Genomic DNA, 14,122 nt, shown 5'->3' with positions numbered 1-14,122 from the left:
CCAAACACTTTTTTCACCCACTTAAAAGGCCTGGCTGCCACCATAGGTTAAATGCCACGAGTCAAGACAGGCTAAAAGCACTGCTCTAGTCACACACACACACACAACACCAAAATGCTCCTCAGATGTACTACACTGAGAATACAACATCCTTACAACCAAACACTCCCTCTCAGGGTAGAGCTACCCATCCAGTAGTGCACACCAGCGCCTCGCAATGGATATAAAGCACTATACAAGCGCATTTACATTTAAATTTACAACATGCAAAGCAGCAATCATGGCTATTTTACAGATGCTTTTCTAGAAATTAACCCCACACCTATAGTGAGCCTTTTCTCGGTTGCCAAAAATCTATTTCTTAAATTTTGATATAGAACTTTGCTCCTTTTATCCTTACCTCAAAATGGCATTCTAATGTTAATGAAACTCGCTGTGTGCCGCTATGCCTGCAGGCATAAGAGTCCTTAATGCATTTTATCTTTTTCTACCCCGGTTACAGCCGACCTAGGAAAACTTGGATTATCCCAAAATGCAGGCAGTTGGGATGCAGGCAGTATAGCGCTCGTTGCTCAGGCTACTATGCACCGAAACACAGGAATCTCTGGTATGTGCTGTGGCTAAATATCTCCAGTGTCGCTGGGTCATCAGGGCTAAAGCTATGGACTCGCTTTTGTTGTACTCTCTTCTAACCTGCAATTTTTTCTTGCATGTGCTTTTCCTTAGATCCCTACTGAGGTATTTGTAATTCTCAAACAGCGACATTCCATGTTCGGTCTTTTGGGTTTTATGAATTGTATTTAATTTATTTTAATCGGTTTTTAAATATGTATGTAAAATATGTGATTTGAACAGTATTGTTTGTGCCGATTTATGTGCTTTTATAACCAAATAAAGCAATATTCGAATAATATTTTTCAAACTTACTGACTACACACATGTGTAGCGTACTGGATAACAATGCATAAAAACACCAATTTTTCAAAGCATACCATCTCTTATAAACGACGGGTATATCAACCATGGGTAGCCCATCTCAACTCTGAACAAACAACTTTGCGGTTTACCATAAAGGCCTGCACAGGACTTTTTAATAGTCTTACCATGGCTCTACCCACCTGAATTTCAAGCTAACTAAAAAATAAAGTAACAGTGACTGACAAAATCTGGAAGCCAGGCACAACTCTGCGTTGAAACATAACACAGTTGAATGACTCTGCCAAGGAAACAGTCAACAATTTACCTCCAGGTCTGTGAAAATGCCTCGGTTATTCTGCAGTATGGCGTACATGCAGTGGGCCACCGTCACTGCATGCTTCCAGTTGTGATAGGGCACGCGGCGATAGTTCTTTTTCACAGACATGGTAAAACGACACAGCTTTTCAAAGTCGAAGCTGATAAAGAAAACAAATTTAAGTGAGAGATGGCCGCCCACCAAACGGTATGAGCAAAAGTTCAAACAGCAACAACAGGTAAAGGTATCACCTAAGGAAACAACTTTGAGATTAGGTTGCAATGAAAAATCCTGTCCATGAGTCCTTGTCCCCTTTGCATGCATGAATGTGTTTCTCATAGCTCATCTTTGTGAACTCCTCAACACCCGTTCATATTCCCGTCATGAAAATACGTTTGCTGGTTCCGGATTCTACACAGATCCATCGTCGTATGTGCGTTTTGAACGGAGTTCTGGATTCAAACTGGGGTGGGTGGCATGGTGAGCAAAAGAATAATGGATTTAAACCAGATCTCTTGATTGTGGGTGAGTGTTTGAAAAGTTTCAGCACTGTCCATCACCTTGTTGTGTTTGCTATGTTCGCACCAAGCGGCTAAGGGTATGCCCAGACGTGGGCTTGCTGTGCCACTGAATTTGAGCTAACCTTGCTGAGGAGGGGTGATACCCTGAAACTGGTCCCAGGATGCTGGTTTCTGGTCCAGATATGACCAGGCCTGGCAGTTTGGGCTGGACTGTTCCCATGAGGAGCAGGGTCAGGACTGACTTGCATATGGCTGGGTCCAAACTGGGGTGGCATGGTGAGCAAAAGCACAACGGATTTAGCCCAGATCTCTGGACTGGGGGTGAGCGAGTGAAAAGTTCCAGTACTCTGTCCATCATCTTGTGTTTGCCAAGTCAGGGTGTCAATATATTAAAATAAGTATGTCACAAGCAAATGCAACACCGTTAAAATTACTATGGATGGTAACATCTTCCAATTTCATTAATTAATAAATGGTAATCACACGATGTTAACCATGTGATTGTCAATAAAGAATTCATAACAATTCAATGTCCTTCCTTAAAACATGTAAATCTTTATTGTTAACTTTGTTATTCAAAGTCTTTCCATGAACTTCATTATGACGCATAGTGGCTCATTGCAACTTTAGCCTTGCTAATTAAGTATTTTAGGAAGAATAAACTGTGAGCATGAGTCTTTAATCTACATTTATCATGCTGGAAACCTAGCCATAAGAGCCACCAACAGGGTTCTCTACACTTGGAAACATATGGGCAAAAACTCAATTTCTAGGAATGCTTGTATACAACGGAAAGCTCTCGCAGGGACACCAATACCACCCCATGCAATACTTACTGTGATGTTTGGTTACAAAAGGACCCTTGGGCCGTAAAGGGGGCTCTCCGATGTCCAAGGGTGGCCACCAACACTGCCATCCTAGAGTTGCATAGCCCCTGCCCTCCTGGACACAGCACACTTAATATTTAAATTGGATGAACCCCCAGTGCCTTTTGAGGCAGGCCTTTGTATTCAGATGATCATTTGTTGGTGGATTTTTTTAAACCGGTGTCCTCGAGCCTCAGCATAAGGACGGTTTGATAATTATTTTTTCTTTCTTCAAATGGGCCTGGGTGCACCTGCTTCCCTGTGGAGCATCCAGGCCCTGGACTGCTTTGGGCCTAGTCCTGCCACTCAACACAGCTTGCGTGCCAGCACGAAGTCGGTATCTTCTTTCTCTACTCCCGCGGGGGAATGCCTCTCCTGGGATCTTTGTTGGTCTGGGTCGCCTCCTTTCTTAGGGGCCACACCTCTTTCGGTTTGGGACTCCTGCACTTGCGTGTCAATGATCCCACATCAGTCCCTGAGGATAAGGAGGTCCCTGAGTACCAAAGAAAAGTAAGGGGGTGGGGACGGGGGTGTGAGGTGGAAAAGTGCCCTGCGCAACGCCCTTGGGCATACTTCTCCCTGGGGCTCTGCCCCCTTCCCTGGCAGCATTCCAATTTGAAAAAGTGGGTGCTACATGTGCAGAACTACGTCCCCAACCTTGTGCAGGACTGGTTCTACTCTTTGGATACCTGGCACCTGTCCTGGGACTAAGGTCTTCCTCAGCAGCAATCCCAAGGCAAAGTACCCTAAACCTGCCAGAAACCTCTAGGGCCCAGGGCCTCCTGTTTGCCACTTGCAGAGCACCTGTGGCACCATAAATCAGCATCGCCCTCCTTCTGGTGGTCACACTCTTGCAGGACCAAATCACAGAAGACCCAGGGGTGCCTTACATGGCACCATCCAGCAGCAGATCCCACTCCCTACTGCTCCTCATAGGGTCTCGGTGGGCCAGCATCACTGGCCAAAGAGAAACAAGTCCTAGTCCCAGGGTGCCAACTTAGGTCAGAAGTCCTTAAATACAGCCTTGTAGCAAGGGTCAAGTATCCTCTCTCTCCAGTAGGGCATTCCTCCTAAGTCACTTCATCCCAGATCCTAACTGTTCTGCAAAGTCTCTCCCTTGTGTGGGGTTTTTCAAGAGACAGTGGAAAGTTCCAGACGTTAGGCACCTGTGCCCAATCCTAGGGTGGCATATCACCCCACCCCATGCCCCAAACCTTATACACACCATGTTCGGCCATTCCGAAATAGCTACTTGAAGTGGTCTGTTGAAAAATCTCTGAGAGCCTGAAACCACGCCCATAAATGCCACAGCTCTCTAGTATCTTCCCTCCAAACCTTCAAAGGGGACGCCCTACTATGTTTGGTGCTAGAGGTCTGTCTGCAGTCCTTTGTTTCTAAGGGAGTGAGCCTTCCCAGGTTAGGCTCAGTGTGAAAGGTAATTAGAACATACAGATTCCATCCCCATCACTTCATCTACTAGGAGCAGGCCTACTTACTGGCTAATGGCCCTATTTGTATTTATAAAGCGCACAACTCACCCCCAGAGGGATATCCCGGCGCTAGTCTGAGTCAGTAACTGATGCCTAGTTAAGAAGACTAATTGTGGATAATAGCCATGTCTTCAATTTATTTCTAAAAGTTAGCAAATCTGGCACTGTACATAGATCCTGAAGGAGCCTATTCCAGTGGGTGGCGGCTAAGAAGTTAAAAGATCGTCAACCCTTCCTGGTTTTCTTAATTTTTTTCCAGAATATCAAGGCCTTGCTAGCTGATCTGAGATTTCAAGTGGGTTGGTAAAAGTTGACTTTATTTAACAATAGCCAGGGCCATTACCATGAAGTGCTCTATGTGCATAGCACAATCATTTAAAAGTTAGCTTGCTTACCAACTGGTAGCCAATGAAGCTGATCAAGGCAGGCAAATGCTGAGCTCACTTTTCCTACGTTGCAAACACATTTGGCATCTACATTTTGAACAGTTTAAAGCCTCGAAAAGAAAATATTTGCCATGCCAACACAATGCATTGCCATACCCGATCTTGCTCAAGATTAAAGCCCAAGCTAGTGATATCCATCGGAACAATTTCCAAAGGAGACGTAGTAGTCCCAAACCCATCCCTCGAACCCTGGTTACTTGCTGTTGTAGGGATAAAGTATTAATCAATGAGAAAGCCCAAATCGTTCACCACTTTTTTGGATGTCGGTGCGGGGCCTAGCATAGCTGGCCACCATGACTCACTCCAACATTTTTCAGCCCCTCCAAAAAGAATTTCTGATTCATCTGCGTTTAACTTTAGACAGTGGAGATACCGCCAGTCTGCCACCTCAGAACCACACAACTAAATTGTCCATCGTTTCCTTGCACTTTTCATCAATAGAGATAATTATGTTTGGTCATCGGCATACATGAGGATCCCAAACCCTCTTTTCCTCACAGTATTGGCCAGTGGAGCCAATTAGACGTTACACAACGTGGTGCTCAATGTGGATCCCCGGGGAACTCCACAATGCAAATCTTTGCGGCTAGATGTAAAGGGAGGCAGCTGTACTGATAGTGTTCTATTACTTAAAAAATAATAGAACCAATGCAAGGTGGCTGAATGTAGACTAATTTCTTGCAGCCTTCAAGGTAAATGATGGTTAGACACAGTATCTAAGGCTGGAGATAGATCTAATAATAATAATGCCAATTTTCCTTGGTCTACTAATGACCTAATGCTGTCAGTCACTGCCAGTAAAGTTGTTTCAGTGCTATTTATCACCCTGAACCCTGTTTGAACTGGGTCTAGGATGTTGTTCTCTAAATAATAAGTCAACTGAGCATTCATTAATCACTCCAGTACCATCGCTAGAGAAGATGTGAATGAAATGGGCTGATAGTTGGAGAGAGTGGAGGCATCCACTCCTTCCTTTTCCACTAATGGCACCACTGAGGCCTGTTTCCAGCGAGTGGGGGACTCTGCCTCCTTCAATGATTTATTTAAGAGAATAGTTACCTGGGTTGCAATTACAGGGATTTAAAGATAATTGATTAAAATGAGGACAAGGGTCAAAAGCGGACCCAGACCTCACAATTCCCATTGCCCTTACCACCATTTCAACTGAGAGATCCATAAACTTTCCCTAATTGGACGTTGCTTCTGGGGGTATTCTAGTCAACATCTGTTTACTTTCCAAGGGGGGGTTGTGCCTTAAAAGTTGAATAGATGGATATGATGTAATCATTAAAAAATGTAGATAAGTCCTCACAAAAAGATGCAGAAGCTTTAACTGCTTGACTCAACACAATAGGTTGAGCAAATTGTTTGACAATTTTTAACTCTCTGTGTGTCCTGCCTTGTGTTTGTCCATCTATCTACTGCTCAAGCAGTAGAGCCTTCATCTCATACCCAATAATCTGCTTTGGCTGTCATTGTGGTCCTCAAAATGCAACTTAAACTCTCCCACTAATAGGACATTTTAAAATATTAATACGAACGGGAACAGTATATCGGCTAGTTTGGCTGCAAATGCAGTTTTATTCCTGTGGTCTGCAAATAACGGCTCCTCCAAGTACTGTAAAGCGTTTCATCTTAAGAAAGGCTTCTTCAGGGCAATATCATCCTTCCACCAATTCTCCCAGAGATTGAATGGCGTATATCTACCAAGGTCCAATTAGTTGCGATACAACTCCTCTCAAAAGTTAAATTCCATAGGTCAGTTAGTCAATCAATCAATCAATATTTCTTTATTCGGCTTTTCAGAAAAAAGGCTATAAAAGATACAATTAAAACTTATACATTGTAAAATTACTCATTAAAAGCTATAAGTTTAAAATACATGAATGACAGCAGTGCTTTCCATCTGGTTATGGTGTGTTATAGTCAGTTTAACAATAAATCAAATAGATTAGATTACCCTAGGTTCAGTCTATGTCGCATAATATACTGTAAGAGGTTAGAAACAATATAAACCATCTCCTCCCCTTCAAGTGTCTGTAAAAAAAGTAGGGCTGGGCGGTATGTGCGGAAGCCCTGACGCTTTAGTAGGGGGATTAATAATTTTCTCCGTTGATCTATATAATATTTACAAAAAAGAATAGTGTGGGCTGTAGATTGAGATGAACTCCCATCACAAGGACAGGGTGGCAGTGTTCTAGCCCAGTTGTTCTTCAACGGGAAAGTCACCAAACGATGAAAGAGACTCAGTCTAAACCTAACTAAAAGAAACAACTCATATGAAGTTATATTGTAGGTTAGGTAAGGCTGAATTCCAAATACCGTCTGGACCATTAAACTGTGTCTGGCTGTTTGTTTCATAACCTCTGAGTTAAGTCTAAGGTCTTCAAGATGATTAAAACAAAGTTTATAGAAAACCTTTCTTGTTAACTAATGTATCTGGGTGGGGTCGTTATAGTATTTTTCCAACCCAAGATCAGTTAAAAAAATTTTGACAGACTAACCACCTAGATCTGTGTGCATTATCTAGGCCTTTACAGTCTTTGATAATTTGTTGAGTAATCACTGTTTTTTCTGACGTCCAGATCCGGTGCCATAATAGCAGAGCCTGGATTCTCACCAGATCTATCACATATGGCAATCCCAATTCCAAGTGGCAAGAATAACTGGCAGCTGTAGTGGGTAAAGCAAGAAGGTATTTCAAAAAGCCATTGTCGACTATTTGGATGGAACCCACGGCTGCGTGCCCCCATACACCAGCTCCATACAGAGCTACTGAGAGGCATTTTGCTTTGTAAATTTTAACCATCTCTGCAGGTGTTTTTTTCCCTATTTTCCTTGAAAAATTTATAAGTGCAGAGGTTGTTCTTGCAAATTGCAGTTTTCTTGCTTCAACTGCCGGTTTCCAGCTAAGTTTTTCATCGATCATGACACCGAGATAAGGATACTTGTCAGTAGTTAATAATCTTTCCTTGTTCAAATAAATGGGCCTAGTTTTATTGTTCCTGCCAGAGCCCGCCTTCATAACAAAAGTTTTCCCAATATTGACTTTAAGGTCTAGGGTGGCCATAAATGATGCATAGGTACTTAAGGCTCTCTGAAGTTCATTAGGTGTACGAGCCAATATCACTGCATCGTCGGCGTACAAAAGGGCTGGTATGCGGCGGTTTGCTACCATAGGAAGGTCCTGAGATCCTTTCAGCATCTCCCTCTCCAAACCATTTGTATAGAGCGTGAATAGGAACGGAGCCAGGACACAACCTTGCCTTACGCCCTTTTCTACCCCGAACGGCGCCGTGAGTTCGCCACTAGTACCAAACCTTACTCTGGCTGATGCATCAGCATACACTTCCCTGATATAGGTCACTACGATCTGTTCCACCCCTAGATCTAATAGGATGGGCCAGAGTTTAGAATGACTAACACAGTCGAATGCAGCTGATAGGTCTACATAGACCATATATAAAGCTCCGGCTTTGATGTTAGCATATTTATCAATTAATAATGATAAATTTAGGGCTTGGTCTATGGTCCCCAAACCTTTGCGGAATCCATATTGTAAATCGGATAGAATGTTATTTTCCGTTACCCACTCCTGTAAACGATCGAGTAATATCCGGCCCATCATTTTACCCGTGGAGTCCAATAGGGAGATGGGACGGTAACAGGAGGGTAAATTCCTATCCCCTTTTTTGAAGATAGGGACTAATATGGATTTCTTCCACGATTCGGGGATACCGATGGAAGATAGTGCATTGAAAACCCTGGTTAAAAAAGGAATCCAGAGCTCAGAATGTGTTTTAAAGAAGTCTATGGGAACAGCATCAGGGCCCGGGGCCTTCCCTTTCTTACTTGCATTTAAAGCCCTTTCAACTTGGTCGCATGTAATAGACATGTCAATTGGGAAAATCGAAGGCTGTTGGTGGGGAGAATCATTTTCTCTAGGGAAATTTGGTGGTGAGTTAATCTTAAAAATCTGTGAAAATTGCTCTACCCATTCCCTTTCATCTATGGCGACCTCTATACTCGGGGAACTGTCCTTATTATTTAAGAAAGGTGTTTTTACTATCTTCCAGAAAATAACATTGTTGTTACTTAGACAGCTTTCGTGTAATTGGTCCCAGAGTTGTCTTTTTAGTTCTAATTTCCGTTCCTTAATGGCAATATTATAGGACCGCCTTAATTTAGATATTTCTGCCCGATCCCTATCCGTCTTGTGTAAGGCGAGTTTAAGTTTTGTATAGGCTACGGTGCACGTGTGGTTGAACCAGCCCTGTCTGTTCTTCTTGGGGCTATTCTTATTTACCATTAGCACTTTCTTTATGGTATATATCACCGTGGCAAAGTTGGTAATAACGTCATCGTCTGAAGTGGTCAGGTCTAGACACTTCATTACAGATGTATATGCTTCAGTGACCACTGAGTTAACAATTTCTATTGGGTCAACTAAAGCCCACTTAAGAGAGTAGCCATTAACTCTTGCTAATTCTAAATTTGGTCAAGAACGCTAGGGGTTTTGGGAGCAGGCCTAGTGGAAAGAAAAAAGGTTATACTAAGAGGGTAGTGGTCGCTCAAAACTATCTGGTGAATGTCAAAGATAGTATCTTTCATAATTGAACCGCTTGAGAGCAAAATGAAATCGATAGTAGAATTGCACCCCCTACCATGAAAGGTGGGGGCCAGCATCGTGTTTCCATTAGCTGGTTTATTTGCAATTCTCAGATCTAGGTTGAAAATTATTTCATTTAGTGAGCTACCTAAAGTTGAATGAGAAAAATGTGGGATGGGATTATCATCCTCATCATTTAAGCCACATAAAAAAGCATTAGGAGCACCACAAAAAGTCTGATTGAAATCACCACCCCATGTAATGGTCACTTCTCTAGTTGATTTCTTGATTATGGATAATATTAAGGAAAAAATAAATTAAATTTTTTCCATTGCATCCAATTCGGATAGATTATTATAATAATTGACCAAAAGGAAAGAATCCCTAGAATTTAATGTAAGACTAAGAAGCTGAAAGTTAGAATCAGACTTTATAACCTTTATCTTTTCTAACTTAATCAAATTCGATATATATATATAATTAGTCCTCCTTTAGCCCGACCAAAATTAGAATGTTGGGCGGGTGAGAAGTATGTTCTGTAACCAGCCAGGTGGGTCGCTGTTGTCAGCCATGTCTCCTGTAAACACAGGACGTTAAAATTTGAAATAAAATTAGTCCAAACGTCATTCTCTAATTTGGAACGTAAACCAGCCACATTCCAAAAAGCAACCACTATTTTTAGTTTACTGGAGTCTAAGTCAGAAACAGTTTTAGAGTTTGGAGCACATGTCGGGGATTGCAATAATTCATCCCTTAGCTCCAAGACGGTGTTTTGTACTAAAAGAGATGGTTGTTTAATAGCTAGAACGGTACAGGATAGAGATGAGTAAAAAGAATCACCGTGTATTTGTCCTCTCCTTGGACCGTTAGAGGTACCCTGATTAAAGTCTTTTAGAGAAAGTCAATCGACATCCTCTAGGCCTCTAAGGGGAGAAAAACGGTTGGATGTTAAAATGTTAAAATTAGAAGGCCTTACTTGGGGCCATGAAGAAATATTGGGCTGTGTTAAGTTTCTAGCTAGTGACTGTGGATAAAAATAGGTCAGGTCATAAGTTCTAATAGAACTTTGATCTTGACATTGGAACCAATTAGTTATATGCCTGGTTGCTCTGTGATCCCTAAAGTTAACAATGATCACGTCGCCTTGGATTTCTTTCGGGCGTGGGCCGACCCAGCCTAATCTGCGAACATTCAGGATTTCCCCATTAATATTTAAAGGTAAAGGCCTGTTTTGTCTCAGCCAATACATCACTTTATTTTTTAGGTCGTAGTAGCCCTCTTTTTTTCCTGTTTCCAGGGCCGGTACTCCTGTTAAAACTGACATAAGGGACCGCTTCTGGGGGTAAATCTATATGATTAATATTCAAACCTTTATTTGATCTCACAATGGTGGCAGCAGGTACGTTGCATGGTTTATTTCCTGGGTCACAAATTTTTGGGTTGTCGATGGTCGGACCTTGTGTTATTTCATTATTACTTTTTGTGATTGGTGGCAGTTGTTTATGGCTTACTAAAACTGGTAAGTTTTTACTTGCCTCTGCATTTGTTTGCCTGTCATTAGCTATTAAAGATAAATTGGAATTTATATGACTTTGTAATGGTATCGTAGTTTTAAGCAATAAATCTTTCAGTTGGTCAGTGTTTTCCTGTGTCAACTTCTCTATTTGTTCTAATTGTTTTGACAGACCCTTTATTCTTTCCAATACAGGAAGGATAAGTGATTTAACTAGTAGTTCTAATTGACCCGTTAGTTCGTTGCTGGGGTCTACCTGGGTATCAGAACCATTCATCTGTTTAACAGGAGAAGGACGATCGGTAACTTGACATCCCATTTGATTAGGCTTATGGCTATCCTTATTGTTAGGGGGTATGCTGCTTTTGCTACTGTTCTTCGTTCCCCTCTTTCTTTTTTTCAGGGGGGGGAGGAGCAGTGATAGTAGTTCTTATACCCTTCTTCTTTTGGGGGTTGGCATTGGCAGGCCTAAAAGGCGACGAAATCAACGATATGCAATCAGAAGAGGGATTAGAGTAGGTTTTAGAAACAGACGATGATGGGTGAGTGCGGGAATGTATCAAAGGTGTTGAGTCGGATACAGATGGAGTGATCCTAGATTCACTTGGAGAGTCGTGTATTAAATAAGGAACAGGTATTGTAGGATTCGGGGAAACAGCGAGTTGGAACGGTCCAAGCGAGGAACGTTTGTTTTGTGCATGATCGGCCGACAAGCGTCTCTCTACCATGGCAATCTCCTGTTCAAGAACTGAAGCAGCCCTGGTTATGAAATTATCCAGGGTGCCACGCACAGAACCACCCAATGAAGTTCTATTCTTCATACTTCGTGGTGACATTTTAAATAATTGATTAATCCACTCAAGATTGCAATAATCCACGAGACAAAATAATGTCAGTCACAGACGATATAATGGAAGTGTCATAAAAGTCATGTGTAACTGGAAGTAAAGTACCTTTTGTTACGGTGGGGCACCTCTTAGAGGATGGGCCCAGCCCAGCCTCTTCCTGCCCCCGACGGCCACAGACGGCCCGCCCTTTGCCCGGGCTTATCCCGCGCGCGGTCCCGCGACGCGGGGGTCACGATGGTCTTTTGTGCGCCTCCTGGCGCCAAAACTGCGTCGGCGGCTCTCCTGCCGCTGAGGATCGTGGGGGTTGTAGTCTCGTCCCCGCTCCGCGGCCGCTGATGGTTGTAGCGGCGGCGGGGGACGAAAGTGCAGCAAGAAGGATGGGTCAGCGGTATGGCGGTGTAACAGAATGGCACAGAAAGATCCCAGGCAAGTCCACAGTTGTAAGATAGAGCCCGCTGTGCCGGGGTCGCGATGGTATTTTGTGCGCCTCCTGGCGCCAAAACTGCGTCGGCGGCTCTCCTGCCGCTGAGGATCGTGGGGGTTGTAGTCTCGTCCCCGCTCCACGGCCGCTGATGGTTGTAGCGGCGGTGGGGGACGAAAGTGCAGCAAAAAGGATGGGTCAGCGGTATGGCGGTGTAACAGAATGGCACAGAAAGATCCCAGGCAAGTCCACAGTTGTCAGTTAGTCAGTTTTGGATGAATTACATGTGCGTCGTTGAGTCAGACGGCGCACTCAACACAGTCCTGTGGTCGATTTCCTCAGACCGTCTCCGTTCAGGCAAACGTCCTCAAGCCTAGGCTAATTAGACCTTGGTAGATATACATCGTTCCATTTCTGGGACAATTGTTGGATAGATGATATTGCCCTGAGGAAGCCTTTGTTAAGGCGAAACGTCTTTGCTGCATTTTCTGTAACATGGATGAAGGAACTTAATAAAGAATATGTTAGTTGGATATCCATGATCTAAGAGTCATATTTTGAAGTTCATTACCCAAGTTAAATAATTGTCGTTCGTTGCCTCTCTCATCTGTATATACAATTTGAGGTGCTAAATATCAGTTTTCCCAATCACATTCCCCCTGCATGTCAATATGCACAAGTGAGCACTCAAGAATTTATTTGTACATTGTACACCATAGCCACACCTCCCCCTGGCCTTCCCACTCTATCATGTTTTATTAATTTATACTGGTCCGGTATTGCCATAAATATGTCTGGCGTGGTCACTCAGTCAGGTTTTGGTAATAAATGTTAGATCCGGTTTTACACTATTACTAGTATCCTAGACCTCTAAGCAGTGTTTGGAAATCGATCTGGAGTTAAAATATAAATATCTTACAGGCACTCCATTTATTTCTCTTTCTATAACTGTTTGTTTTAGCCCAGAAATACCATTTACTGATGCTTTGCCTAGTCAGTTTACTTGCCTCCCGCAATGTCTCGATACCATTTTGGGGCAGGCTGCACCATCTACAGTTTAAACAGGAAAAGGGACCAAAAACCTTGCCAGGAAATCCTTTACAGCAACCAGACATACCATCCTAATTAGGCATAAGCTGAAGCAGATTCTCACACTTATAGATGGGGGGTTTAGCAGATCGCTAGAAAAGCGGGCAGGGATTCTGGCGATGGTCGGGTGCGGATGAGCTTGCCCTCGGCGTGCCAGCAGCGAATGTTCGCTGCACGTTCTCGTCTACAGGCTGAATAAATAGGTGCCTGGACCAGGACTAGATCGCCGACCCCGTTGTCAAAAATACGGCATCACTCACAGCACTGAACACGGCTAATAAAGTGTGTGCAAAGTGAACAGTAAAGCCGCCTAGTGATCACAATAGTCTAAAACATTAAAGTGACTTGTGCAAATCAATTAAAAATAAGTTTTTAAAATGACTGAAATGTAAGGATGAATTCCAATCTCTTCAGTTCTCCAGTGTGAGGATGCCTTTGATCCTCCACTGGCCAGAGTAATTAACTTGGCCCAACAAGGGGAACTAAGGCTAGGAATCTCATTAAAAGCTGAATCAGAGAAATATGAAAAATCCTCAAGTGCCAGGAGAAGGGCAGATATGACAAAAGTGACACTGGATCTGCGCTTGGTGTTCATTTTTTATGTTTAAATCTTTTTTTATTAACATTCATAAAACATTGTCAACGGTATCAGCATCTTCAGCCTACAACCCCTCGGGCCAGCAAGTTACACGCGTAGATATCAACACCACTTAAGCCGCTCCCTGTCTCGTTATCAGGTCATTGTTAAACACAGCATGCCGCCTACAACCCCTTGGGGCCGGCCGCGTCTTAAACTGGAGGGGAGCCAGGGAGTCCCTTCCTTTACGGCGGGATAAAAGCTGGTGATTCTCCCCGTAGGTCCCTCCTCCTTAAAGAATATGCCGTATAAATGCGAACCCATAGATACATGCCTGAAAGTGTCATCCTGTGGCTGTGACGGCCCGGTTGGGGTGGTAGGTCCCATGGTGTTCATTTTTAACATATGATCAATGCATCAAGCTAGCTTCTAGGCCACACAAATGTGAAACTGTCTTTTGGTGCAGAGTTTGTCCAGAGAATATCATACTGTGACACACACACACACA

General features: G+C 43.2%; 1 protein-coding gene across 2 annotated transcripts in view; it reads right to left on the bottom strand.

Annotated features, from left to right (window-relative positions):
* The window catches only part of PDE10A (phosphodiesterase 10A), a 1,160,934-nt gene that overhangs the window by 302,961 nt on the left and 843,851 nt on the right, over nt 1-14,122 (bottom strand). For both annotated transcript variants that reach the window (XM_085612212.1, XM_085612213.1), the window contains exon 16: nt 1,244-1,394. In XM_085612212.1, coding sequence (XP_085468338.1) covers nt 1,244-1,394 — 151 coding nt within the window. The remainder of the gene's footprint in view (nt 1-1,243; nt 1,395-14,122) is intronic.

Source organism: Triturus cristatus, chromosome 6 (genome assembly GCF_964204655.1).
Source record: "Triturus cristatus chromosome 6, aTriCri1.1, whole genome shotgun sequence".
NCBI lineage: Eukaryota > Metazoa > Chordata > Amphibia > Caudata > Salamandridae > Triturus > Triturus cristatus.
The sequence above is the reverse complement of the archived record's forward strand: the minus strand, read 5'-3'. Positions and strand labels throughout refer to the sequence as shown.